This window comes from Typopeltis vanoorti, chromosome 7 (assembly GCF_054136105.1).
Source record: "Typopeltis vanoorti isolate ZY-2024b chromosome 7, IOZ_Tvanoo_1.0, whole genome shotgun sequence".
Classification (NCBI taxonomy): domain Eukaryota; kingdom Metazoa; phylum Arthropoda; class Arachnida; order Uropygi; family Thelyphonidae; genus Typopeltis; species Typopeltis vanoorti.
The window spans coordinates 43,814,505-43,842,424 of record NC_143555.1 but is presented as its reverse complement, the minus strand read 5'-3'; the positions used below and the strand labels follow the sequence as shown (position 1 = coordinate 43,842,424).

The 27,920-nt window shown below is 37.5% G+C and overlaps 1 protein-coding gene across 2 annotated transcripts in view; it reads left to right on the top strand.

Annotated features, from left to right (window-relative positions):
• LOC150104636 (uncharacterized) overlaps window positions 1-27,920 on the top strand; it is a 65,540-nt gene that overhangs the window by 25,685 nt on the left and 11,935 nt on the right. For both annotated transcript variants that reach the window (XM_090395834.1, XM_090395833.1), the window contains exon 7: window positions 7,528-7,707. In XM_090395834.1, coding sequence (XP_090251960.1) covers window positions 7,528-7,707 — 180 coding nt within the window. The remainder of the gene's footprint in view (window positions 1-7,527; window positions 7,708-27,920) is intronic.

Genomic DNA, 27,920 nt, shown 5'->3' with positions numbered 1-27,920 from the left:
AAAGCTTTTGACAAGATGCTGCATGGGATTCTAATCAATAAATTGCAGCACATGGGGATGGATATAAAACTGGTGCAGCGATACGAGGATGGTTGATGGAGAAATATCAGAGGGTAGTTTATTCTGGAGTAGAGTCCGGCAGAAAGCCTATAACTATTGGCATGCTGTAGTGTGGCTCTGTTCTTGGGATGCCACTATTTAATTTGTACATTAAGAATATAGGAAAGTATCTGAGAGGAACTATTCAGTTGTTTATCATTGATGCAGAATTAGGTAGAGCCATATTAATACGGATAATGTTGAAATTTTGCAGGGTGATTTGGATAGACTGGTAGTCTATCCAAAGAGGAATTGATATCACTTTGCAGCAAAGTATAAAGCTATGGATTTTGGAGCAAAAAGATTACCAGCTGTCCGCATTAGCGCACACAGGATTTAATCTTCGGGGGGGGGGGGTGATTAGACTATTTGAAACATACTACGCATACGACCCATGACTGAGCATCTGCAATGATCGCTAATTCATAAGTAGTATAGAAATAGAAGACACAACATAACATAAATAAAAAAATGAATTTTAATTAGGAAAAGATTTTTGGAAATTTTTCAAGTGTTTTTTTTCCTTTTTCTTTGGGAGGGCTAGGGCCCCTTGGCCCCCTCTGGGTGTGCCACTGGCTGTGCACCACATTGATGGAACTATACTCCAGGAAATTGACGAAGCCAGGAATTTGGATGTATTAGTGGATAGGGAGTTAAACTATAAGAGCGCATATTGCATACGACTCATCTGATTACTTGCTTTTGAAGAATACTTTGACATGCAGGTTATTATTCTTCTTTACTGAGTCTTGGTAAGACCCCCCCCCACATCTTGACTACTGTACACAGTAGGCTGCAGTAGTGAAGACATGCATAGTGGTCATGTGGGTTTCTTGGTGGTGAGGAAGAGGTAGAGAGGATGCAGAGGCATGGGACTAAGATGGTAGCAGGTCTGTGGAATGAACCTTATGAGCACAGCTTGAAGATTTGTGGGTTACAGAAATTGGCTATCAGTGAGAAAAGGAGTGATGACTGAGATGCATACTGAAGGGTTTTACAAGATTAATACAAAGAAAAATTTTCAGTACAAGTCTGGTGGTGGGATAACTAGTAGCCATTGTTGGAAACTGAGGAAGAGTGTAGTTAGCAGAGGTAAGGACTAGATTTTTTGCTTGGAAAGTAGTAAATGAGTGGAATAGGTTGCCAGAGTCTGTTGTGGGTGCCATGATTGTGAATGAGTTCAAAGAAAACATAAATGCTGGATAGTGCTTGGCATGATGTTCAGGGCTTCCCTCGTTGAGTCTAAGGACTCCATGGAATAGCCAACAACAACAACAACAATAATAATAATAATAATAATAATAATAATAATAATAATAATAATAATCTGTGCAGATCAGTGTGTTCTTTGGTACACATCTGGTTCTTGAGCGTTTCCTTAGTTTCAGATGTCGGATAATTTCACTGCCCGCTATGACACTACCACCCTGCTTATTTGGAGACCTGGAGTAGCCTAAACAAGGACCTTGAAAAAAGGTCCTTGTTTAGGTCTTTAAAGCAGGGTTTGTTTCTGGATTATTAATGCGTAGCCCATTATACTACTAACTAATACTAATGTATTATTCATTTACCTTAGTAAATGAATAATACATTAGTATTAGTTAGTAGTTTTGATAAATTATTATCAAAAATCTTTCATGGCCATAAATCATAGGTTCCCAAACTTTTTCGGGCCACCGCCCACTTTGCAAGACATAAATTTTGTAACGTCCCCCCCATTTCCGCGTTCAAGCCTTTTGATATTTTTGACGTAGATAGCAACTAATGATACATTACTGCTTACGCCGTTAAATTTTTAAAAAGAAGTGACCAATATGTGCTTCATATTGAACACAGTTATTGCTATACCGATTTTGGTGAAACGTAGCCCATATGTAAAGATTGTAAAATGTATGCTCGAATAACATTATGCACAGTTTCATACAATGGTTTAAATATGAAAATGTGAAATATAATTAAGAGATTGCATTGCATTAGTAAGAATCTTATTGTAATAATTAAAACACCATTAAATATATTACAAAATTGTTTATTTCTAACTTATAAATTAAAAATACAAAGCAAAAATTACAAATTAATGTAAAGTTTCATACAATGGTTTAAATATGAAAATTCGGAATACATATTAAGAGACTGCACTACATTAGTTAGAATCTTATTGTAATAATTAAAACACCATCAAATATATTAGATGGTTTATTTCGAACTTAAAAAGTAAAAATACAAAGAAAAAATAACAAATTAATGTGAAGGATGAGCCTGGTGCATTTTTAAAAGTTTGTTAATATTGGGTTCAACTTTCGTTAAAAACAGTCGTAAATCGCCACGCTCAGTTATATGCAATCGGTTCATTTTCTTAGATAGTAAATTCACTACAGCACTAAACCCACGCTCAGCCAAATAAGAAGATGGAAATGCAATTAAAAATTTCTGCACTATTTCCCATAATCCAGGGTACAGTGTCGGTATTGATTTTTGAAGCCAGAACTCTTGGTATCCAGTTTTGAATTTTATTTTTAGTTCTTCATTTGTTGTGGATTCTATGAGTTCCACTTCTAAATTTGATGATCCTGCTGTGCTTACATGTGAGAAAGGATCTAGAACCCAATTTGGTATATTCATGTTTAGAATATCCTTGAATCGCTCATTGAAATCAGCATGGAGAACCTCCAAGTGTTGGCTGTATGTAAGTAAATCTTCCTTTTTGAGAGACGATGCTGATAAATTAGAAAAGTGGCTATATTCCCCTCGGCCCATATTCCGCTTGAACAGAAGAAGTTTCCCTACAAAAGCGTCAATAACGTTTTTTGTTTTAATTCAATTCAATTCATCACCTTGTAGTTGTAGATTGACTTCATTAAATATTTTATAGAGGTCTGTCAAATAAGCGATGTCATTTTTGGATGTAATCAGGTTGGCCGCAATCCGTGTCTGTTTTCTCGGAACTCTAGTACTGAATCAAACAAATTGCAAAATCGATTCAGACAAATACCTTTTGAAAGCCAGCGAACTTCTGTGTGAAGCAGCAAACGATTGAAATCTTCATCGTTTTCACTACAAAGTTGGCTAAACAATCTGTCACTCAATGAATTGCTTCTAATCTTGTTGACTACTCTAATAACGTAATGGAGCGACGTGTGCGGGCGTTCACTTAAATTTTTCTCAACCAAATGTTGACGATGAAGAACACAATGTATAGCGAGTACATTTGGTACTGCTTGTTTCAAATGCGCTATGAAACCCTTGTGGCGCCCTGTCATTGCTGGAGCACCATCAGTAGCAGCAGACAAAATATTACGAATAGGAATATCTTTCTCTTGAAAAAACGTATTCATGATATTAAACATAGATTTTCCCTTTGTATCCGCTTCCAAGTTTTTAGCAAATAATAATTCTTGAAAAACTTTTTCTTCTTTTATGAATCGTACGTATGATAAGAGTAGTGGTTCATTATTTGGGAGAGTTGATTCATCGAGTTGAATGGAAAATTGGCATGTCTTCAAATAATTGCACTATGATTTTTCAACGTCTTCAGCCATTTCATCGATTCTTCTTTGCACTGAATTATTGCTCAAAGGAATTTTCCTGATGATATCTGACGCTGGCTTATGAAGCACAGTGTTTATTACTTCTTTTACTGCCGGCAAGATTAATTGCTCACCGATTATGTGTGGTTTTCCCGCTTTTGCGATTAATAATGAAATATTATAAGAAGCTTGTAATCCGTCGTTATCTTGTTTAGTGGACGACGTAAAAAGTTTTGATATAGTTAGACGTTTAAAATATTTTTCTTCTAGTACTTGAAAATAGGACAAGTCTTTATCCTTTTTGTCAGCATGCATTTTAGTCAAATGCTCTTGTAGCCTAGAAGGCTTCATTACTTCATTTGAAAACACTTTTTGGCAAATCAAGCACATGGGTAATAATTGGTTCGTAGGAGACTGAATAAAACCATATTTCAAATACTCAGTACTGTACTGTACTGTTGACATTTCTTCTTATATTCAGACATAATGAAGTAATAAAATTTGAAGGAATAAAAATATTCACAAAATAAAAGATTTAATTTACACTTTGTATGACTCCACTTATCTATCACACTTGCGACTGATGATTGTTGGCAAAGCACACAAAAAATAATGAAACTTATTCCTAAACCACTGGTATTTATAGATTTGAAATCTAGCCTGAATGGACTTGCATGCATTGACTTGTTTGCGATATTATCGTACTCGTGCTTTGAACAAATCACTGCAAGCACCCATATTCCTGTCAAAGCATGCTGAATTGAGTGAATTACCTACGTAATAGTTGACCGACATATTACTAGTTAAGACTCGTCGGCTGCGTGGATAGACTAAAGCCTGTATGGCACGATCAATTTTTACAATAGCAAAAAATTAATAATTTTTTTAAGTATATAAAAAATAGAAGTTAAAATATCCTGTATGACACGTTCAATTTTTTATTTTGTACGCAAGCGCATTTTGTTCGTCCGGCCACGACATTGTACGAATAATTATAAATAATAATTAATAAATAAAATAATTACACAAGATATAAACAACAAACCTACAAAACATAACCACAGAAAACAGTATAATAAGTTTCGAATAATATTTGCTTTGTTTTTTCCCTCTAGTTAGCAATATAAGTTAGTACTAACTAGGCTAACTAAAATTTACGATTTTATTTCTTTCTTGCCATAATTATTTTTACTCGTAATATTAAATTATATAAAATAGGGTTTATTTTTGTACAAATCAATTAGAAAAGTGGTTTTATATATTTTATATATATTTTGAAATGAAATATAACGAATATATTTGCTACTGTAAACATAACTCTATTTTCATATTGACATAGAAAATTGACATCTATTTCTATCTGACATGGTAAATTTTCAAATGATTAAATAATTGAAATAGAAAATTGATAAAAAAATTGATCGTGTAAGACGGGCATAAGATTAATTAAAATGCAATATTTAAATTTTAAATGATTATCTAATCGCAAAATCACGAAAATAATTAATTTTTAAATATATATTATTAATTTCTTCTATAAAGAGCCATCGACCGCCTGAACGCCCCCAAATGCTTCTGATCCCACTAATGCCCCCCTAGAAGGCTTCAGCGCCCACTTTGGGAACCTATGCTATAAACAGTAAATCGTGATTTCTCAACATCCTATTTCAGTATCATAAGGATATTTTAGGAAGTCTTCCCAACATGCTAAGTATTCCCAAAATTGCATGCACTTTATGTATAATGTTTTCCCAAACTCTTGCTTAATCAAGTATGGGTTTATCAATATAGTAAATTGCGTTCCATTTCTTCTAGTTAAACTTCAGAACTTTACACTTGGCAATGTTGAGCTGATATCTTCATGTCTTTCTATTCAGTTCATGAAATAACTTCAAATTAATATTTTTTTACGCTCACCTAGTCTTACATCACTGCAAACAACTGAATATCCGCTTTCAAACCTCAGACTGTGTTACATAAATTCATTGCAATAGTGGATCAAGAAGATAATCATCATCATCGTCTTCTGGTGTATACTATCAAATGATGCATCAAACATTATGACAGTCTAACACAATTAAGATTTCATAACTAGTTTAATCTGTAATTTTCTTCAAAATTGATTTACTGTTTTTCAAGTCTCCAATTTGATCAGCTCTGTGGGTAATGTAGAGCTTGCATATTGTGGTCCTACCGTGGAAACTCAAGTGATGAGTATGGGTCCAGAATGTATTTGTGCAGATTCAAGTTCCAGTTGATGCTTGAAACTCTGCATACAATGTGTCCACCAACGAATAACAGCTTTTTCATATTATCCTTCATATCACCCTATGGTCACGTTCGATGAGTGTAGTGAGTCGTTCACTACAGGTAGCCCTTCCACCTCAGTATTGTATCACTGATTGTTGACTTGGGATGGCCCAATTTTTCAACAACATACTGAAAAGACGTTGAAAAGATAGACTTGCTGAAAAGATAGACTTGGAACATGGCATCCTATCACAATGCCTCTTTCAAATTCCATCAGTTCCCTTCACGCAGCCATATCAACTGGACACAGTTGCACTGACTTGGGAGCAGCATATTCTTCCAATTTATACCAGTAAAAACACCTCACTTGTTACATGGCACGAGTCACCTTGTGCATGGGGAGGTGTACATTGACTTCTTTCCAACCAGTGCTAGACTTCATAAAAAAAAGGATAACATGTGACTCCAAATTTCCATCTTGTTTTATCCACTCTAAAAGTGTGCTACAAATGCAATAAAAATAAATAAAAAGAAAACTGTGAGGCATGCTGAAAAGTAATATCCCTTTTTTTTTCAGTAATGAAGTAAATGTCAAAATTGCTGTAGAATCCTAACACTATATATATTTATTGGCAGCAGAGTTCCAGTTCATGTTGTGGGTTCTAGGCAGTGGCATAGCTAGAGCTTTCGCCGCCCGGGCGGTCCCTGAATTTGCCACCCTCAATACACATTAAAAATATACAAAAAGTCAAAATGACGTATAGGAAAATAAATGAAAACACTGTGTTTATTTTTGAAGTAAAACTTTATTTCCAACATTTTAAAATGTCATTTTTCTTGCTTTTCTGTTAGCAAAATCGTCGATTCCATTGGCGAAGTCCATTTCATAGTAATGTAGGTAATTCTTAATCAATTTTAGTTAGAAAAACTCCTCTCACAACTAGCAACACTTACAGCAATTATGAAGAAAATTCGCAGTATTATTACAATATTTGGAAATGAGTTCTCGAGACCATTTTTGAATTAACTGCAAAAGTTCAAAAAGGTTCAAAGTGTCGCGGGGAGGATCTCCCACCCCCCACACACACACCTCCGCCCTCCCCTAACTACGCCGCTGACAAAAGTGACATCTCGCGAAAAGAGTTCGTAGGCTTTCAGATCTAAATTTCATGTAGGATTAACAACTCCAAACTTAGTTGGTTACGAAGTCTATTGTTAGGCCATTCTAGCCATCGATTGTCTAGAATGACTAAATCCAAGACAAACAATAATTTAAGTACTTGTTAGTCGATTCATACTCCACAAAATATCCTTATATTGCACTACACTAAAAAAAAAACAAAAGGATATTCATAGTTGTATAACCAACTTATGAAATAAGAGGAGAAGATACAAACTTTCGCTTTGAAAATGAAAAACTTTTGTTAACCTTTAGTTCCTTAGTTGGATGAATTGGATTAGTTACTTAGTTGGATAAGGCAATAGCGTGTAACCTTTCAAGCCCACAGGATATGGGTTAGAATGGATGTTTATTAATGTTTTTACACGGCGGTTAATTTTCGTTGCCCAATGTAAGTTTTTAAGACTTGTATTTAACATCTTTGGTAAAAGTAAACGAAAACCTGATTTTTGGTTGTTTGGATCGTTTCAGGTAGGAGATTTTTATTCCAATGTGTTCTCAGTCCTGGAAACCTTCTATGAAGTTGTCTACAGTCTAAACTTGGAGAAGGATAGCAAGCAACTTTCTCCTGCATTCAATGCATATCGACAAGGTTTGCCATCAGCTAGTATTTCTTATTATAACGCATTTATAAGGATGAAAAATGAAGTGGTGAGTTATTTTATTTATGTTGTAAAATGAATTTATTATTTTTCAGAGAATTACCATTGCACCAACAGTGTTTTTTGACAAACGGTAATGCTAAGTATCGGTGTCTTACATACTTCTTTGTAGGTACTAATGCACAAATTATATTAGCATTTTATATTACCTACGGGCAAAGAAATGTTGTTTTTTTTTCTGAAAGAAAAAAAAAAGAAACTGAAAACGAAATAGTGGATAGCATGCGAAAAAAAGAAAATATTCAATTTTTCTTCTCCGTGTAGTTTTCATATAACATTCTCAGAGATGTTTTATTTTAATTTGTTTTATATTCTTTATTTAGGATGCTCTCTCGCAAAGAATACTCCCATCTGGCAGCCTAGATCAGTTGCACTAGTCCAATATAAAAGGTGCTAAACATCGCGAATAATAGGTTCTCACTTACAGTAGCGCACTCAGGATTTAATCTTGGAGGGGGCCGAGGACTCAAGATTTAATCTTTTTTTTGGGGGGGGGGAGCACTCATGAATTAATCTTGTGGAAGGGGCGAGTTGAGTAGACGATTTGAGAATGGACACTAATGAGAATGCATATGACCTATGACTGAGCATCTGCAGTGATTGCCAATACATGATACCCGTGATATCCTCTGGCACGGCTCGGGCAACGAAGTAGCGCTCAGTCCGCAAGAGCACTACTTCGTTCGCCTTGCTTTCACAGCAGCCGAGATTCCAGGGAGTTATAGGTATTCCCACCTTATGTGGCTGCTAATTCATAAGTGGTATAGAAATAGAAGACACGACACAACATAAATAAAAAAATGAATTTTAATTAGGAAAAGATTTTTGGAAATTTTTCTAGTGTTTTTTCCTTTTTCTTTTTTTTGGGGGGTGGGTGGGAGGGCAGGTCCCCTTGGCCCTCTCCCTGGGTGCGCCACTGCTCACTTAAATGCTAGACTTATTTCGCAACTGAGTAGATTTTATAACATTTCGATGAAAAGATGGTTTTTTAAATACAGAATGAGCTTTCCATGGAATAAACACTGTCTCATCGTATGAACGAACTTTGTTATGGAAGAATTTGAATCCAAATCCATAGTTTACTATATAAACCTGTACTTTGGATCCGCTATGTCGATATCACCCTAATAATTTGGGAATATAGTAGATAGGCATTTTTAGATTTTTACATTTTCTTAACTACTACTATTACCCACCTTTCTACAGAGTTTGATAGAAAAAAGAAGTACGTTTTCCTTCCTGAACGTCCTGGAAGCAATCTAATTCCAGGACTGCATTTCGTGAAGTAAGTTAACATAACGAAATACTCGACTTCTATTTCAAAGCATCCCTGGAGTAAAATGGCACTCACAGGGCCATAAGTGAAGATTATGATACTAAACATAATACTTGAATACAAATTCTACTCTACGGTTCTTCTTTATGAACTGGTCAATAACATCGTCATAAAAAGTTAGTTGCAACTTAAATTTCCCAAGCAACACGCACACTTGTAAGGGTTGCTAAACTGACTGGTTAGAGCTACGTTTAGTGCGTATGGCCTGTGTTTAAGACGACGTGAAGGGAGCGGAAATGGCTATGCGCGCGCATGAAATCACAGTGGTGATGCGAGGACCTGGAAACTCTTACAACCGAGCAAGCCAAGGTAGCTTTGATTAGACGAGCAAGCATCGCCTTCGATACACGACGCAAAGCTCAATTATTGCCGCGTAAGCTTAAGACGTCTTCTGTCTACAAAAAGCTTAAATGGAATGCTTATGAATGCATGCATTTATTAACAAATAAATATTACTTCTTTCTCAATTAATGAGAAAGAATTAATATTTGGTGAAGCACAACAGTGATGGAGAAGACAGGAGCAGATCTGAAGGGAGGACGATCATACTATTCTTTAAGAAATCACGCAATATAATATTGAGAACTTTAATTGCTGTAATCAAAAAGAAGAAGAAAGAAAGAAAGAAAGAAACATTCTGTTAAACATTTTCAAGTTATAATATTAACATGATGATATCAGTAATGTTCCCTCTAATCTTTGCCAGCCCCTGTGCGCGATATATAATAATAATAACAATACTTTTTTTCTTTTTTTTATTAGAGTCCGAATTGTTTACAAATAGAATTTTGAATAATAATAATAATGATAATGATTACAAAAGAATACTCATAATAATAGCAAGGAACAAATAAAAATAAATAAATGATTATAATAACAACAAAAACTGAAAAATAAAAATTAAATAATAATAATAATAAATAAAACAAATAGCGCTAAAATAACTTATATGTAACATTAATTTAGAAAAAAAAATAACCCAATAGACGAATTAAATCAGTGCGATTAAAATAAGAAGAACCAAAAAATTTTCAAAAGGCAAAACATAATAAAGAAAGCAAAAAATGAAGGAGAAAAGGAAATACAGGAATAACAATATGATTAATATAGAAATCAGGAGAAGGATAGGTTCATTAAAAAGTTCTATATTTGAACCATCCATATGCAGTTTACCATTCATTATTTTCCGATCATCAAGATCAACTTCTTTTCCATCCTCATCAGGAAGTTCTACGCCAGGGATATTAATATCACTCAATTCCAGCAAATCGCAGCCATCACATTCTATTTCTGGTATAAAAGCATCAATAGAAAGTCCCAAATTGTCTTCTTCACATGACTCCTTGCGACATGAGTCGCCAGTAGTTGATTCCATCTCATCGCCGCCTTGACCTTTGCTTGCTAGCAAAGGAGCATCAGGAAAATGTCCCAAATTGTCTTCTATACATGACTCCTCGCGACGTGAGTCGCCAGTAGTCAATTCCATCTCATCGCTGCCTTGATCTTTGCTTGCTCGCAAAGGAGCATCAGGAAAATGTCCCAAATTGTCTTCTTTACATAACTCCTTGCGAAGTGAGTCGCCAGTAGTCAATTCCATCTCATCGCCGCCTTGATCTTTGCTTGCTCGCAAAGGAGCATCAGGAAAATGTCCCAAATTGTCTTCTATACATGACTCCTTGCGACGTGAGTCGCCAGTAGTCAATTCCATCTCATCGCCGCCTTGATCTTTGCTTGCTCGCAAAGGAGCATCAGGAAAATGTCCCAAATTGTCTTCTTTACATAACTCCTTGCGAAGTGAGTCGCCAGTAGTCAATTCCATCTCATCGCCGCCTTGATCTTTGCTTGCTCGCAAAGGAGCATCAGGAAAATGTCCCAAATTGTCTTCTTTACATAACTCCTTGCGAAGTGAGTCGCCAGTAGTCAATTCCATCTCATCGCCGCCTTGATCTTTGCTTGCTCGCAAAGGAGCATCAGGAAAATGTCCCAAATTGTCTTCTTCATATGACTCCTTGCGAAGTGAGTCGCCAGAAGTCGATTCCATCTCATCGCCACCTTGATCTATGCTTGCTCGCAAAGGAGCATCAGGAAAATATTCCAATTTGTCTAATTCATATGACTCCTTGCGACGTGAGTCGCCAGTAGGTGATTCCATCTCATCGTCGCCTTGACCTTTGCTTGCTAACAAAAGAGCATCAGGAAAATATTCGAATTTATCTAATTCATATGACTCCTTGCGACGTGAGTCGTCAGTAGTCGATTCCATCTCATCGCCGCATTGATCTTTGCTTGCTAACAAAAGTGCATCAGGAAAATATTCCAACTTGTCTAATTCATATGACTCCTTGCGACGTGAGTCGCCAGTAGTTGATTCCATCTCATCGCTGCCTTGACCTTTGCTTGCTAGCAAAGGAGCATCAGGAAAATGTCCCAAATTGTCTTCTTCATATGACTCCTTGCGAAGTGAGTCGCCAGAAGTCGATTCCATCTCATCGCCACCTTGATCTTTGCTTGCTCGCAAAGGAGCATCAGGAAAATATTCCAATTTGTCTAATTCATATGACTCCTTGCGACGTGAGTCGTCAGTAGTCGATTACATCTCATCGCCGCATTGATCTTTGCTTGCTAAAAAAAGTGCATCAGGAAAATATTCCAACTTGTCTAATTCATATGACTCCTTGCGACATGAGTCGCCAGTAGTTGATTCCATCTCATCGCCGCCTTGACCTTTGCTTGCTAGCAAAGGAGCATCAGGAAAATGTCCCAAATTGTCTTCTTTATATGACTCCTTGCGAAGTGAGTCGCCAGTTGTCGATTCCATCTCATCGCCACCTTGACCTTTGCTTGCTAACAAAAGAGCATCAGGAAAATGTCCCAAATTGTCTTCTTCATATGACTCCTTGCGAAGTGAGTCGCCAGAAGTCGATTCCATCTCATCGCCACCTTGATCTTTGCTTGCTCGCAAAGGAGCATCAGGAAAATATTCCAATTTGTCTAATTCATATGACTCCTTGCGACGTGAGTCGCCAGTAGGTGATTCCATCTCATCGTCGCCTTGACCTTTGCTTGCTAACAAAAGAGCATCAGGAAAATATTCGAATTTATCTAATTCATATGACTCCTTGCGACGTGAGTCGCCAGTAGTTGATTCCATCTCATCGCCGCCTTGACCTTTGCTTGCTAGCAAAGGAGCATCAGGAAAATGTCCCAAATTGTCTTCTTTATATGACTCCTTGCGAAGTGAGTCGCCAGAAGTCGATTCCATCTCATCGCCACCTTGATCTTTGCTTGCTCGCAAAGGAGCATCAGGAAAATATTCCAATTTGTCTAATTCATATGACTCCTTGCGACGTGAGTCGCCAGTAGGTGATTCCATCTCATCGTCGCCTTGACCTTTGCTTGCTAACAAAAGAGCATCAGGAAAATATTCCAATTTGTCTAATTCATATGACTCCTTTCGACGTGAGACGTCAGTAGTCGATTCCATCTCATTGCCGCATTGATCTTTGCTTGCTAACAAAAGTGCATCAGGAAAATATTCCAACTTGTCTAATTCATATGACTCCTTGCGACGTGAGTCGCCAGTAGTTGATTCCATCTCATCGCCGCCTTGATCTTTGCTTGCTAGCAAAGGAGCATCAGGAAAATATCCGAAATTGTCTTCTTCATATGACTCCTTGCAACGTGAGTCGCCAGTAGTTGATTCCATCTCATCGTCGCCTTGACCTTTGCTTGCTAACAAAAGAGCATCAGGAAAATATTCCAATTTGTCTAATTCATATGACTCCTTGCGACGTGAGTCGTCAGTAGTCGATTCCATCTCATCGCCGCATTGATCTTTGCTTGCTAACAAAAGTGCATCAGGAAAATATTCCAACTTGTCTAATTCATATGACTCCTTGCGACGTGAGTCGCCAGTAGTTGATTCCATCTCATCGCCGCCTTGACCTTTGCTTGCTAGCAAAGGAGCATCAGGAAAATATCCGAAATTGTCTTCTTCATATGACTCCTTGCGACGTGAGTCGCCAGTAGGTGATTCCATCTCATCGCCGCCTTGATCTTTGCTTGCTCGCAAAGGAGCATCAGGAAAATATCCGAAATTGTCTTCTTCATATGACTCCTTGCGACGTGAGTCGCCAGTAGGTGATTCCATCTCATCGCCGCCTTGACCTTTGCTTGCTAGCAAAGGAGCATCAGTAAAACATCCGAAATTGTCTTCTTCATATGACTCCTTGCGACGTGAGTCGCCAGTAGTTGATTCCATCTCATCGCCGCCTTGATCTTTGCTTGCTCGCAAAGGAGCATCAGGAAAATATCCGAAATTGTCTTCTTCATATGACTCCTTGCGACGTGAGTCGACAGTAGTCGATTCCATCTCATCGCTGCCTTGACCTTTGCTTGCTAGCAAAGGAGCATCAGGAAAATGTCCCAAATTGTCTTCTTTATATGACTCCTTGCGAAGTGAGTCGCCAGAAGTCGATTCCATCTCATCGCCACCTTGATCTTTGCTTGCTCGCAAAGGAGCATCAGGAAAATATTCCAATTTGTCTAATTCATATGACTCCTTGCGACGTGAGTCGCCAGTAGGTGATTCCATCTCATCGTCGCCTTGACCTTTGCTTGCTAGCAAAGGAGCATCAGGAAAATATCCGAAATTGTCTTCTTCATATGACTCCTTGCGACGTGAGTCGCCAGTAGGTGATTCCATCTCATCGCCGCCTTGATCTTTGCTTGCTCGCAAAGGAGCATCAGGAAAATATCCGAAATTGTCTTCTTCATATGACTCCTTGCGACGTGAGTCGCCAGTAGGTGATTCCATCTCATCGCCGCCTTGACCTTTGCTTGCTAGCAAAGGAGCATCAGGAAAACATCCGAAATTGTCTTCTTCATATGACTCCTTGCGACGTGAGTCGCCAGTAGTTGATTCCATCTCATCGCCGCCTTGATCTTTGCTTGCTCGCAAAGGAGCATCAGGAAAATATCCGAAATTGTCTTCTTCATATGACTCCTTGCGACGTGAGTCGACAGTAGTCGATTCCATCTCATCGCTGCCTTGACCTTTGCTTGCTAGCAAAGGAGCATCAGGAAAATGTCCCAAATTGTCTTCTTTATATGACTCCTTGCGAAGTGAGTCGCCAGAAGTCGATTCCATCTCATCGCCACCTTGATCTTTGCTTGCTCGCAAAGGAGCATCAGGAAAATATTCCAATTTGTCTAATTCATATGACTCCTTGCGACGTGAGTCGCCAGTAGGTGATTCCATCTCATCGTCGCCTTGACCTTTGCTTGCTAACAAAAGAGCATCAGGAAAATATTCCAATTTGTCTAATTCATATGACTCCTTTCGACGTGAGTCGTCAGTAGTCGATTCCATCTCATTGCCGCATTGATCTTTGCTTGCTAACAAAAGTGCATCAGGAAAATATTCCAACTTGTCTAATTCATATGACTCCTTGCGACGTGAGTCGCCAGTAGTTGATTCCATCTCATCGCCGCCTTGACCTTTGCTTGCTAGCAAAGGAGCATCAGGAAAATATCCGAAATTGTCTTCTTCATATGACTCCTTGCAACGTGAGTCGCCAGTAGTTGATTCCATCTCATCGTCGCCTTGACCTTTGCTTGCTAACAAAAGAGCATCAGGAAAATATTCCAATTTGTCTAATTCATATGACTCCTTGCGACGTGAGTCGTCAGTAGTCGATTCCATCTCATCGCCGCATTGATCTTTGCTTGCTAACAAAAGTGCATCAGGAAAATATTCCAACTTGTCTAATTCATATGACTCCTTGCGACGTGAGTCGCCAGTAGTTGATTCCATCTCATCGCCGCCTTGACCTTTGCTTGCTAGCAAAGGAGCATCAGGAAAATATCCGAAATTGTCTTCTTCATATGACTCCTTGCGACGTGAGTCGTCAGTAGTCGATTCCATCTCATCGCCGCATTGATCTTTGCTTGCTAACAAAAGTGCATCAGGAAAATATTCCAACTTGTCTAATTCATATGACTCCTTGCGACGTGAGTCGCCAGTAGTTGATTCCATCTCATCGCCGCCTTGACCTTTGCTTGCTAGCAAAGGAGCATCAGGAAAATATCCGAAATTGTCTTCTTCATATGACTCCTTGCGACGTGAGTCGCCAGTAGGTGATTCCATCTCATCGCCGCCTTGATCTTTGCTTGCTCGCAAAGGAGCATCAGGAAAATATCCGAAATTGTCTTCTTCATATGACTCCTTGCGACGTGAGTCGCCAGTAGGTGATTCCATCTCATCGCCGCCTTGACCTTTGCTTGCTAGCAAAGGAGCATCAGGAAAACATCCGAAATTGTCTTCTTCATATGACTCCTTGCGACGTGAGTCGCCAGTAGTTGATTCCATCTCATCGCCGCCTTGATCTTTGCTTGCTCGCAAAGGAGCATCAGGAAAATATCCGAAATTGTCTTCTTCATATGACTCCTTGCGACGTGAGTCGACAGTAGTCGATTCCATCTCATCGCTGCCTTGACCTTTGCTTGCTAGCAAAGGAGCATCAATAAAATGTCCCAAATTGTCTTTTTCATATGACTCCTTGCGACGTGAGTCGACAGTAGTCGATTCCATCTCATCGCTGCCTTGACCTATGCTTTCTATCAAAAAAACATAAGGAAAGTATCCCAAATTGTCTTCTTCTTCTTCACATGAATCCTTGTCACCTGACTCGAGTTTAGTCGATTCCATGAAATCCTGCACTTCCGATTCGTCTTTAAAGGGGTCCCCATTTTGTACTTTCAAGGTGTGAGAAGAATGTTCCTTTGTACTTTCGTCCGAGTTTTCAATTTCTGATGGTGACTCACATCTTGAGCAAATGCCTGCATGAAAAATGAAAAGCCTTTATATTATCTCCGTGTAATAACATCAGTCGCATTTTTTACAAGTAATTTTTTCAGAATGAGAGATTATTACACTGAGCTAAAGAGTAGAAAGTGATTAAGAGATGCTGCGTGTATTTTGAAACTTGATATGAAATGATGGAGAAATCCGGAGATGGTAATTTGTCTGCAATATGTAAACGATTAAACAGAAAGGAGAAGTTTTTATGTGGAAATGACGAATGTGAGTCATTGTAAGAAAAAGTCCTGCGAGGAATGCAAAATGAGAGCCATTTTAGTGTGCATCATATTGTAAATTTTAAATATCGTATAATGTGACCTCTTTACTTTCCAGTTTGTGTGTGTGTGTGTGTGTGTGTGTGTGTGTGTGTGTGTGTGTGTGTGTGTGTGTGTGATGAGGGGCGAGGGTAATTTGCAGTTATCCAATGCACAGTCAACTGTGCCATTGGAGGAAACAAAAGAAGTGGAGGAAGCAATGCGGAACTGCTCATTTGCATAGCCGATAACGCATTTATATTAATCAAACAGTTAACTTTAGTTGGTTCTCTCAGAGGTAAAACAAATCAAAGTTTAACCTTGATTTGTTAAGTTTAAAGGTTTGTTAGGGTAGATCAATAAAGAATAATTTTCAGGCGTGGGTTAAATAAATTCACACAATACTCTTGAACCATGTTTCATGGCTAAGATTGCACATGAGAAAAAAATAAATATTTCGTTACTAAATACAGCACTTAAAATCCATCAAGTAGTCTGTCAAATACTTACGTCTTAAAAATGTCAACACGGCCCCCATATTACATGATTCTGGGAGCAAATGGCACTGTCTTCATATAAAGTCTTCGAAATAATCTCTTGAAATCGTACGCTTTAGTATAGCTGAAAAAAACACTTCTGTTGCGCATAGAAGTAGTCAAGGAAATGACACTGTGGCATTGTTACAAATGATAAAGTAAACTACAGACTGACAATAAACATTTGTTTAAACAAACATCGCAACCATTCATTCATTCTATTGTTGCCCCACTGGATTCGAAATCTGTTTGAATATCTTTGTTAGAATAAATTCAGAAATTTGTGTTTTTATCTGAAAAGTATACAGAAATTAATATGGACCTGATAGCAATCTAATGATATTTTGATGTTGCTTTTTATTTATGGAAAAAACATAGAGATTTTGATTTGAATTTGTCCATGAAGTTTCAGTCATATTTTAACGAAATAAAATATAATTAATTATACCTGTATAAAATTGAATTTTAAATCCTATTTCCGTTTGGCTTGTATCCATTGTGCATCGTTGTGTGTGTGTGTGTGTGTGTGTGTGTGTGTGTGTGTGTGTGTGTGTGTGTGTGTGTCAGCATCTCACCGCACATTGCAGGACATCCCACGGCAGCGAATAGGTTGATATCCGCCGAATTCACCTGCCATTCAAGTTCGGTGATATCCTACCGAAGTGTCTCCTTCATTTTCCTCAATTTTCACATCAGAAGGCTGTTCGTGCGTGTGTCTATGTGCAGGTATCTACTTTGAGCTGCGTACTACTACTCTGTACGGAAAACAGCAATACCTTGCATCGTGGTTTTGAACAACGCAGGTTTCGCTATAGCACGATTTATAACTTTTAACCATTTGAAAATTGATTTTGATTTTTTTTTATAATTAAAAAATTTGGAGAGTAGTTCGGTACTGTACTGAATTAACATTCCGACTCCACGAACACAACACCGTAGTGATTAAACACCGCACGGTTAGCCTAGTGGCTGTGCACTTCGCAACCATATGACTTTGGAAGGAGTGTCCCAGGTTCGATTCCCGTCGAAGACGTGAGGAATTTGAGGATCTTCCTCAGCCATAGCCAAGTTACTGGTCTTGGGAGAGTGCAGTAGGGTTTTTTCCGCCAGTTTATCTGGCGTTTTTCTTCCCGCAAGCAGGCAAACCGGCCCCATGAACATACACGGATCTACAGCCATAAATATTTAGCCCCCCCCATGAGTGGGGGCTCAACGCGCCCCATTAGGGACGGGGGAGGAAAAGGGAGGAAACTCCATACGAATAAATAAAGTGATTTAACATATCGCAGTAACGCCCTTAGCATTATTTCAGCTTTGTTGCAGCAAAATGGCGGTCGCTCGAAGAAATATTTATTTTTTATTCCATACTTTCTTGACGCACTTATGAGGGAAGAGGAATTGGAACTAACAAATGTAAATGGCTGACACTAGAACTAAATATGAAGTAGGTGAAGATAAATTAGACGAAGCTTTCGCTGAAGCGTCCCAAAAGAATTCTCAATGAGCTTTTTGACACGAGCAAATAAAAGCTCGTGTTCAGCTGACAATAAAAAAATCTTTGCTATTTCATCGTTTCATTTTAACTCTTTTTAAATTTTCTGTGCACGTTAATTAATATTTCTAATGAGCTTGCAGTAAACAAATGATGCTAATTATTATCCTCTCCCACCACCAATTGTAATTGCACAGAAAGTATCACACTAATATATTATAATATATTATAATAAAATATATAATATAATATATTATAATTATGTTTTAAACAGTGCAGTTTTTAACACCGAACGTTTTCGTCACCTATTAACCGCCCTCCAATACCTATTACTGTAAGAGGTATTGCAAACATATTACTGTAAAACGAATAATAATTATGGAACGAGATGTTTTCCAGGTCTTTCTTGCAATAGTAAATAATTATGTCTATAGATATATGTCTATGTGTTCACGAGGCTGGTTTGTCTATTTGCATGATGAAAAATCCTTCCACGTCTCATCATGCTCGCTTTCAAATGAAGAGCCCGGATAAAAGTTGATCGCTTCCTAGACAAGAACAACCGGTTGAAAGGTAGGGTCAGTTTTTTTTTCTTTCTGACCTCACCTTTCATCTCATAAAACACCGCCGTTTCAGGGTTAAACTTCACCTTGACGAATTTCAAGATACGTTCATAAAAATAACGTGCGTGTTCCAAAAAAAAATTCATTTTAATTCTTTTTTTAAACCCAACTCAGTGTAAAATTATATTTTTAGTGGTTAAATTGATTAGTTCTGTGCCTGAATGAGTATGCTAAATTTAAGTAAGGGAAATCTATTTTGTTGGACCTTCAATACTGATCCTCTTCAATTCCCTGCGCATAATTTGGTGAGATATGGGTCGGGAACAGCCTTCTTTAAATACTTCGGTCAAGTGCTGCGCGCAGAAAATTCTGTTAGTCCGTAAACGAGTATTCAGAAGCCGGCGATCTCGCTCTTGAAGACTGTCTTAGGACCACAGTTAGGCAAGCAAAGTGGGTTATTTTTCCACTGATTAAACCTTTTGAGAAACCAGCAGGGGCAAATGCTGGTCATGAAATGCACGCTTGCTCTTGTTATCATTCAGGGAATGAGTGATTTAAGTCTGATTAGCGGAATAATGAATTACTGATCATTATTGACCACTGATGTTATTGACCAGTTCATAAAGAAGAACTCTTCGGTTCTTCTTTATGAACTGGTCAATAACATCGTCATAAAAAGTAACTTAATTTTCCCAAGCAACACGCACACTTGTAAAGGCTGGCTGAAGCTCATTGGCTAGAGCTACATTGACTGCGTATGGCCTGTGTTTAAGCAACAGAGTGAGACGACGTGAAATGGCTATGCGCGCGCATGAAATCACAGTGCTGCTGCGAGGACTTGGAAGCTCCAACAACAGAGCAAGCCAAGGTAGCTTTGACTAGGCGAGCAGGATCGGCCTTCGATACACAACGCAAAGCACAATTATTACCGCGCAAGCTTAAGACGTCTTCTGTCTACAAAAATAAAAGTCTAAATGGAATGCTTATAAATGCACGCATTTATTACATATTACTTCTTTCTCAATTAATGAGCTTGCAAAGCAAGCATAGCAAGCATGGAGAATTCGCCCCTGCTGTGTGTGTGTGTGTGTGTGTGTGTGTGTGTGTGGTGTTCTACTGTTCCACTAATTTCATTCGGAGTACAAACGTAAAGCGGAATAATTTACATAATTACACAGAATAGTTATTAGCCGTCTGACCTCTGTTTCGAGATTTCATAAAGAGTGTTTCACTTGGCATTCTCGGTATGCAACGAATAGATCAGATTGGCTTTATGTGGTGCATAAAAATATTTGTTACAATGTGATGGCTAATATGACACTACTTTATTACCTTGTTACTATGGCTGCTCTCTATTGTTTAAATATATTTTTATATGGATAAACCAATAATCATATTTTGCAATGCCAGCTAATTTAGTTAAAATTAAGTTGTATTACTAAGTTGGTTTACGTATCATGCATATCCTTCTAGTACCGAAATGTACATTTGAGTACCATAATGATACCTATATTGGCTATCAGTTATATCACGGCTGCTTTATGAGGTATGTGAGAACGAATAAGATGGCTGTGTGCTCATTTGGAATTCTCCTCAGCAATAATTGGAAAAACCTATAATGATAACCTATTACGAACTCATGATAATGACCTACGAAAAATCTGTGATGATGATTATAAAGATGATAATCCTGTCTTTTTTTTGATAATTCTGCTCCCTTCTCGCATACATTATAAATCAGCTTTTATACGACTATTAAAGAATCGTCTGTAGCGGTTAAAACTATTTGAATACTTGGTTTAGACATACAAGTCTGTTCATATCTAGATTTAGCGACTGTTAGAAGCTGAAAGCACACACACACACACACACACAAAGTGACACAAAAGCCAGCCTAATTTACCAGGGAGATGCAAATTGCATAACTTTTTTTTCTGCTTGATGTAAAAATGTAAACTATTACGTTAATTATTTTTGTCTGCGTCTCAAACTATTGTTATTAATTAGGATTTCTTATACATTTTTAGAATCAAAGCACATCATGACTATCCTTTCTACAAACCGTATTAAGGGTTGTTAATCTATATTTGAAGTCGTTTTTCAACGAATCTGCACAACACGTTTGAAGCCTAATTATCTTCATTCATATGAACAAATTTGCGCATCTGCACTTAAATTATTTGCCGTTTTCATCGCTTTTGTTTTAATGGATTGATATTGAAGTTTCACATCAGTAATTTCAAATGACATTTAAATAACGTGTGTATTATAATGAATTGTTATTCAAAGCTTATTATAATATACAGTACATTATTGCCATGTACTTAATTAATAATTTTCCCTTTCAATCATACTGTTGATAACATATTTGTCTTTATGCGATATTTTGAATCAATTGTATAAATCGTTGTCATTACATGTCGTGTAATATGAAATCTATTCTATAAAACTATTCTTTAGCTGAGGATTAAAACTGAGATTTGTTTTTATTTATATAACACAGGTCTCCAAATTGTTCTGATATTCTGTATTTTCTAATTAAATTTAAGAGAATAAAGATTGAGTACAAAATTGGTCACTTTTGATCTAATCTGATCACTTTATATCTCTTTTACGCCTTCCAGTAGTTTGAAAAATTGCACCCATCCAGTGCTGTTCCCATGGTGATGAAACACGTTCAACATACTTGAAGTATGATGTACGTGTTGCGATGGTACTCATGTACTCTGTGTGTGGAGGAGGTGGGGGGGGGGGGGGGCAAACGGAATCTATCGTGTTGTTGCAAACTGTTATGAACCTTTCTGAATTTCTGCTCCTGATGCGCATTCCACATTGTTCTCATCAGATTCCTGAGTCACTTCGTTTCAGTTCCTTTCCTAATTCTGCACCAGAAGTTCCTCATTAAACTCACTGAAATAAAACGAACTGTCACAAAAAATTCTAACGAAGCTTCGTCACGTTTCCTTTTGTCGAATGCATGCCGACTGTTTCTTTGCTTTGAATGATGTTTTAAAGTACAAAGTGCCTGCCAAGGAAGTAATTGTGCAAATATATAAAGTGTGTTTGTTCTTATCTAATGTCTTGTTATGATTTAAGAAATAATAATCATTCGTAAGTTTGATTGTTTCATGCCTTGCTTGCCCACTACTCAATCAATTAACAGTTTCCCTAAGTTCAGAGTTAAACTGTTGGACAAGAACCGGATTAATAGGCTTCGGTTCTGATTTGGGAACGGGGAGGACGAAATTGGTCCTTTTTTAAATTATTATTTTTAATAGCCGAAGCTCGAAGAAGGAAGCGCCCATAGTGGCAACACTTGACTGTGGGAACATCCCTTATTAAAATAATAATAATAATAATAATAATAATAATAATAATAATAATAATAATAATAATAATAAACATCTTGGGCTTTAATTGTATATTACGCAATGTTGTTAAACAAGAACAAAAAGAGACTTTTTTGGTAATAATTTGGAACCTATTATGTGAATTATATTTCCATAGTTTATACAAATATAAACAGCCGAAAGTATACAAAAATTCAACGAACAGCATCATGTAATATACTCGCGAATTCCTTCAGTTAAAGACAAGTAACAATATACTCATGAATATGATCAAGAATATTTTCTGTCCATATTAATTAAACAGTAAATAGATAGCTAAAATTCTGGCAACCATATCAATAACGATTTAAAATACAGTTTCCATATTTTATAGAACAAGAATTCATTTCAGGGATCGTTAACATGTATTAAACTGGTTCTTGTTTCAATTAGTTCAACTATCACAGAAGAATTGAAAAACATTCTATCGGTATTATTAAAGAAGAAAAGAAAATACACAGAACCACTGCCACAGAAACAATAAAACACAGCTTTGCCTGCTACCTAAATCCCTCAAACAGTTGGCAAACAACTTTAATCAGCACTTCGTGAACTCTGTCCAAAAGCTACAAGAAATAACCTTTCCTCACACAAACGAACATTCTCCACTAGGTCCACGAGCAACCCAGTTGATGTGGTTCCCCACAGTAACAAAAGAAGAACTATCACTGGCAATTCAACAAATTAATCCTAACAAAGGACCGGGGATAGACGGAATCAGACCAAAAGACATCAAGAAACACTCAACCGACCTACTTCCAGTTATACAAAAACTGTTAAATAAAATCTTCGAAACGGGACACATACCTGAAACACTGAAGACTGCCTTAATCACACCCATACACAAACAGGGAAAAAGAAACATAATAAGTAATTACAGACCTATCGCCACGCTGCCTGTAATCAACCAAATCATGGAGCGCATTGTACATCAGAAACTCTCCACATACGTTGAAAAATTTCAAATCATACCCAAAACACAATATGGCTTTCAAAAAAATAAAGGAACAGCAACACTCCTGGAAGATTTCACAGATCTAATAAACGCTGCATTGGATAAAAACAGAATAACATTAGTGGTATTCATTGACCTAACAAAAGCATTTGACACACTAACACATAAAACCTTGTTAACGAAACTTACCCATATCGGAATTGGAGGTCGCCTACTCCAGTGGTTTAAAGCATACACGAAAAACAGAAAGCATATCACACGTATAGGATCAGCACACAGCAAAGAGGTACATGTAACCTGCGGAGTACCGCAAGGAGCTGTCCTATCTCCCATTCTATTTAACATATACACACACGACATAAGCCAACTCCCCCTAAAAAGTAAAATCTTCCAGTATGCAGACGACACTGCCATAGTATCCATTCACAACACTGCAAAAATCGCTTACGAAAATATGCAACACGACATCAATCAAATCACTAACTGGTTAACCGAAAACGGAATATATATAAACCCTGGAAAAACAAAGCTAATGATATTCAAAAACCCCAAACCGTGCCCATAGAAACTAAATATCTCACTATCAAACATTCATCCTCCTATACACAAAGTGCAGAACCTAAAATCACAACCATCACACAGGTGAAAACAACACACTACCTTGGACTTCACTTTGATGCAGATCAAAGTTGGAATAGCCATACAAACTACCTACATACCAAGCTTAGGATAATAGCAAGCAAACTATACAGATTAAAAGACATTGCCCCAACCCACATAAAAATACTAATCTATAAAGCATTATGTGAAAACATTTTAAGATATGCAATCACATCATACGCATTCTGCGCAGACTACAGACTTAACAGGCTACAATGGTTGCAAGATAAAATGATAAAACTGATATTCTGGGAACAACCCACTCTTATGCAGGAAGCATGGACAAAACACAAAATATTTAAGGTGAAACACTTACGCCACTACACAGTCATGTTAAAACACTACTACAGCCCAACATATAGAGTAACCAGAACAACATATCAAATAACAAGACCACAGTCAACAAACTACATAACATATAAGTACAACAATCATTACGGCAAAGCCACCCGAAACTTCTACGTACCTGACATGATAAACAAACTGCCGTTCGACAACAGAAACCTAGGAACATACAGAGAGATGAAACAGGCACTATATAAATATTATAGCGAGAATGAAAATTAGAGCAATTCCTGTTTCTCTCTCCCCCACCACACATACACACACACACAAACCTACGACAACCCCCCTCTCAAAAAATTATCACTACAAGAACACAAAGAAACAAACACACCATGTCTAAATCCAACCCTATTTGCACAAAAAAAAAAAAAAAAGTTAAACTGTAATAGCAGTCGAAGTCTTTCAAGCACGTACCAACAAACAGTAAAATCAACACCTGGCTTGTGACCACTATAGGAACACAACCATGAAACCATCACCCTCTGTCATCTATTATCTTCCTCAGATAAGCTCTGCTAAGCTTCGAGGAAGAAAATTACTAACTTGCAAGTATCTGTTATACACACCTGTAATGCGTTATAAATATTATATACATATAATTACTACAGCAACTATGTATGCAATTCATCTGAGACATTAAAAAAAAAAAAAAAAAAAAAAATTCTGTACAATCCTTATTGTAATTCTGTAAATATTATTATTGTATGTAACTTATACTGAGACATAATAAAATGTAAAAAAAAAAAAATAATAATAATAATAAATTATTATTATTATTATTGAATTGTGTGTGTATGTTGCATTACTGCATTGTATCGTAAATTGTGTGCACATTGGTGCCAATCCAAATTTAGCTAGTTTAAAAATTGTAGGGAGCCTGTGTAGCTCAGTAGAAGCGGCGTTTGCATTCTACAGCGCTTGACCGCACGAAGAAAGGGTTTGGTGGTTCAAATCTAGTCGCCGACTAGAGAAAATTTTTCTAAGCCTTTTTTCGACCGGTTCCCGAGTTAGTCGATCTCTGGCACGGGCAAGCGGGTTTTTCCTCCCGGAAACTCGGGTTTTTCGTCCCGTAAACTCAAGAAAATGGACCGTAGAACCCACATTATTTTCAGACATTAAATATATTGTGTTAGGGTTAGGGACCACGAGATGGCGGCACATTTGAGCCATCTCTCTTCACTGTGTACCGCTTAATTAGTGATAGCCTTGGGCCATCTTTCTCCGATTGGTACCAGTGGAGATTGAACTGCCCACTCAGCCTCCAAAAGTTAGATAGGGCTAAATGGCCTCGCCTACTCCCGTATACGGGAATAAAAAGGCGTTACTGATTTTTTTTTTTTTTTAAATGTATATTCATATTTATAAAATGTACTCTGCATTTTGTATATCGAATTTTCGTACTGTACAGAAAAGAGAATATGTTTTTCATTGTGTGTGTGCAGATACTCTGTGTGATAGTAAACCTTATCATTTTCATTGTAAAAATAAATAAGTCGTTTATATAAAATAAACCTTATTGTAAATATTGTAAATATTATTACTGTATGTAATTTATACTGAGACATAATAAAATGTTTAAAAAAAAAATTATTATTATTATTAGAACGGGCAACTCCAAGTAGTCCATAGACTCATCGAGGGAGGCCCTAACATCATGTCAAGAACAACTATCCGACATTCACACAGTATCTATCATACCTCGCCTTGAACTCATTTACAGTCATGGCACCAACAACAGACTCTGACAGCTTATTCCACTCATTCACCACTCTCCAAGTAAATAACCTAACTCTAACACCCTTGCTAACCTCACACTTACCCAGTTTCCATGGATGGTCCCTAGTCCTCCCACCACCAGTCCCATTCTCAAAAATATCTTCTGAATTAATCTTATAGAAACCCTTCAATAATTTGAATGTCTCAATCATATCGCCCCTTTTCTGCCTATCAGCCAATTTCTGCAACCCACAAATCTTCAACCTGTTCTCATAAGGTTCATTTAATAAATCTGCTATCATCTTGGTCACTCTTCTCTGGATCCTCGTCCCCATCAAGAAGAAACCCTGGCGCCCATATCTGGGCAGAGAAATCTAGATGAGATCTTATCAAGGCTTGATACAGAGGAATAATAACCTGTTTGTCTCTACTTGTTAAAGTATTGTTCTGCAACTAAGTGCTTTGATGAGCTGATTTAGCCACGTTTGCGATGTGCCCCCTAAACTTCAACTCCTTATCCACCAATACTCCCAAATCCCTGCCCTCGTCAATCTCCTGGAGTACAGTTCCACCAATGTGGTATACTGTTACTAATCTTTTCACCACAAATTGCATAACTTTGCATTTTGCCACATTAAATTGACATCCATTCTCCTTAGCCCAGCCCTCCAAACTATCCAAATCATACTGCAAAAGTTTGACATCCTATGCATTCACTATTGCTTTACCCAACTTTGCATCATCAACAAAAAAATGAACAGTTCCTCTCAGATCCTTTCCTATGTCGTTAATGAACAAGTTAAACAGTAGTGGTCCAAGAACAGACCCCTGAGGCATACTACAAGTCACAGGCCGTTTTTTGGACTCTACTCCTGATTAAACCACTCTCTGATATCTCTCCATCGACCACCCTCCTATCCATCTCACCAACCCTATATTCATCCCCATATGCTGCAGTTTACTAATCAGAATTCCACGTGGTATCCTGTCAAAGGCCTTAACATGGTCCAGGAGGATCTCTGTAAACCCATTACCCTTATCCATTTCAGCCGTCATTGTGTTATAAAGCGTGACGAAGAGGTAGCAGTGAGTTCAATGCAAAGATCTAGTGAAGAGGTAGCAGTGCGTTCAATGTTGCGTACACCAGGTTGATAGCTTTTAACAAAATGGGCACTCAGTAACTGAACAACCCCCTTCTTCAACTGTAACCCTCAGGCCATCAGGATTTAGAACAGTTATTCTTTCATATTCATTCTTTTTTTCACTTGCAGCATATCGATAGAATACTTGTGGATTGTCTTTAGCATGCAGAGCCAGTTTCTTTTGATACTCAGACTTTGCTTTCTGTACAGCAGTTGTGACTATTCTAGCCTGCTGCTTATAACGTTCATAACGGACGTCATCTTTATGCACACGGTGTTCCTTCCATCGTCCTTTTCTTACAAATATCTTGCTTAATAAGATTACACATCCATTTGACTCCTACTCTATTTATTCTTCGAACTCTCGGGACACACTCCGATATCGCATCATTCATGTGTTGTTTAAATGCTTCCCATGCATACTCTTGATATTCTTTCCATCCAGCAACCGATCCCATTCCACTGAACTCAGATACTTCTCAGTCGGTCACAATTTCCTGCTTTTTAGTTCGGCATTTAACCTTTTCTGAATGGAACATTCATAAACTTAATCACTTCCAAATTGATTACCGCATGATAACCAACCGGAGACAGAATAGTTATGTCTGTAACTGAAATTCCCTATGACAATATAATGAAATCTATCACTCTTTTCCCCCGAGGTTCCTCCTGTCACATGCTGCTTGAGGAAATTGTCCCGCAATAGGTCAATAAATGCACCATTCTTCTCATGAGATTCTACTGCTATCCAATAAATATTTGGGCAAAGTCTCCAATTATAATTACTCTTTTCGTGCTCCTCTTTTTTTATTTGGTGATGCATTTCTTCATCACTAGCAACGGATCCACCAGGTCTGTAACAACACCCCACTATGTAAGTAGTCTTGTTAGATTCCGCCTCCAACCAGATGGCTTCAAACTCATTGCCACATTACATGAAATATTGTTAGTA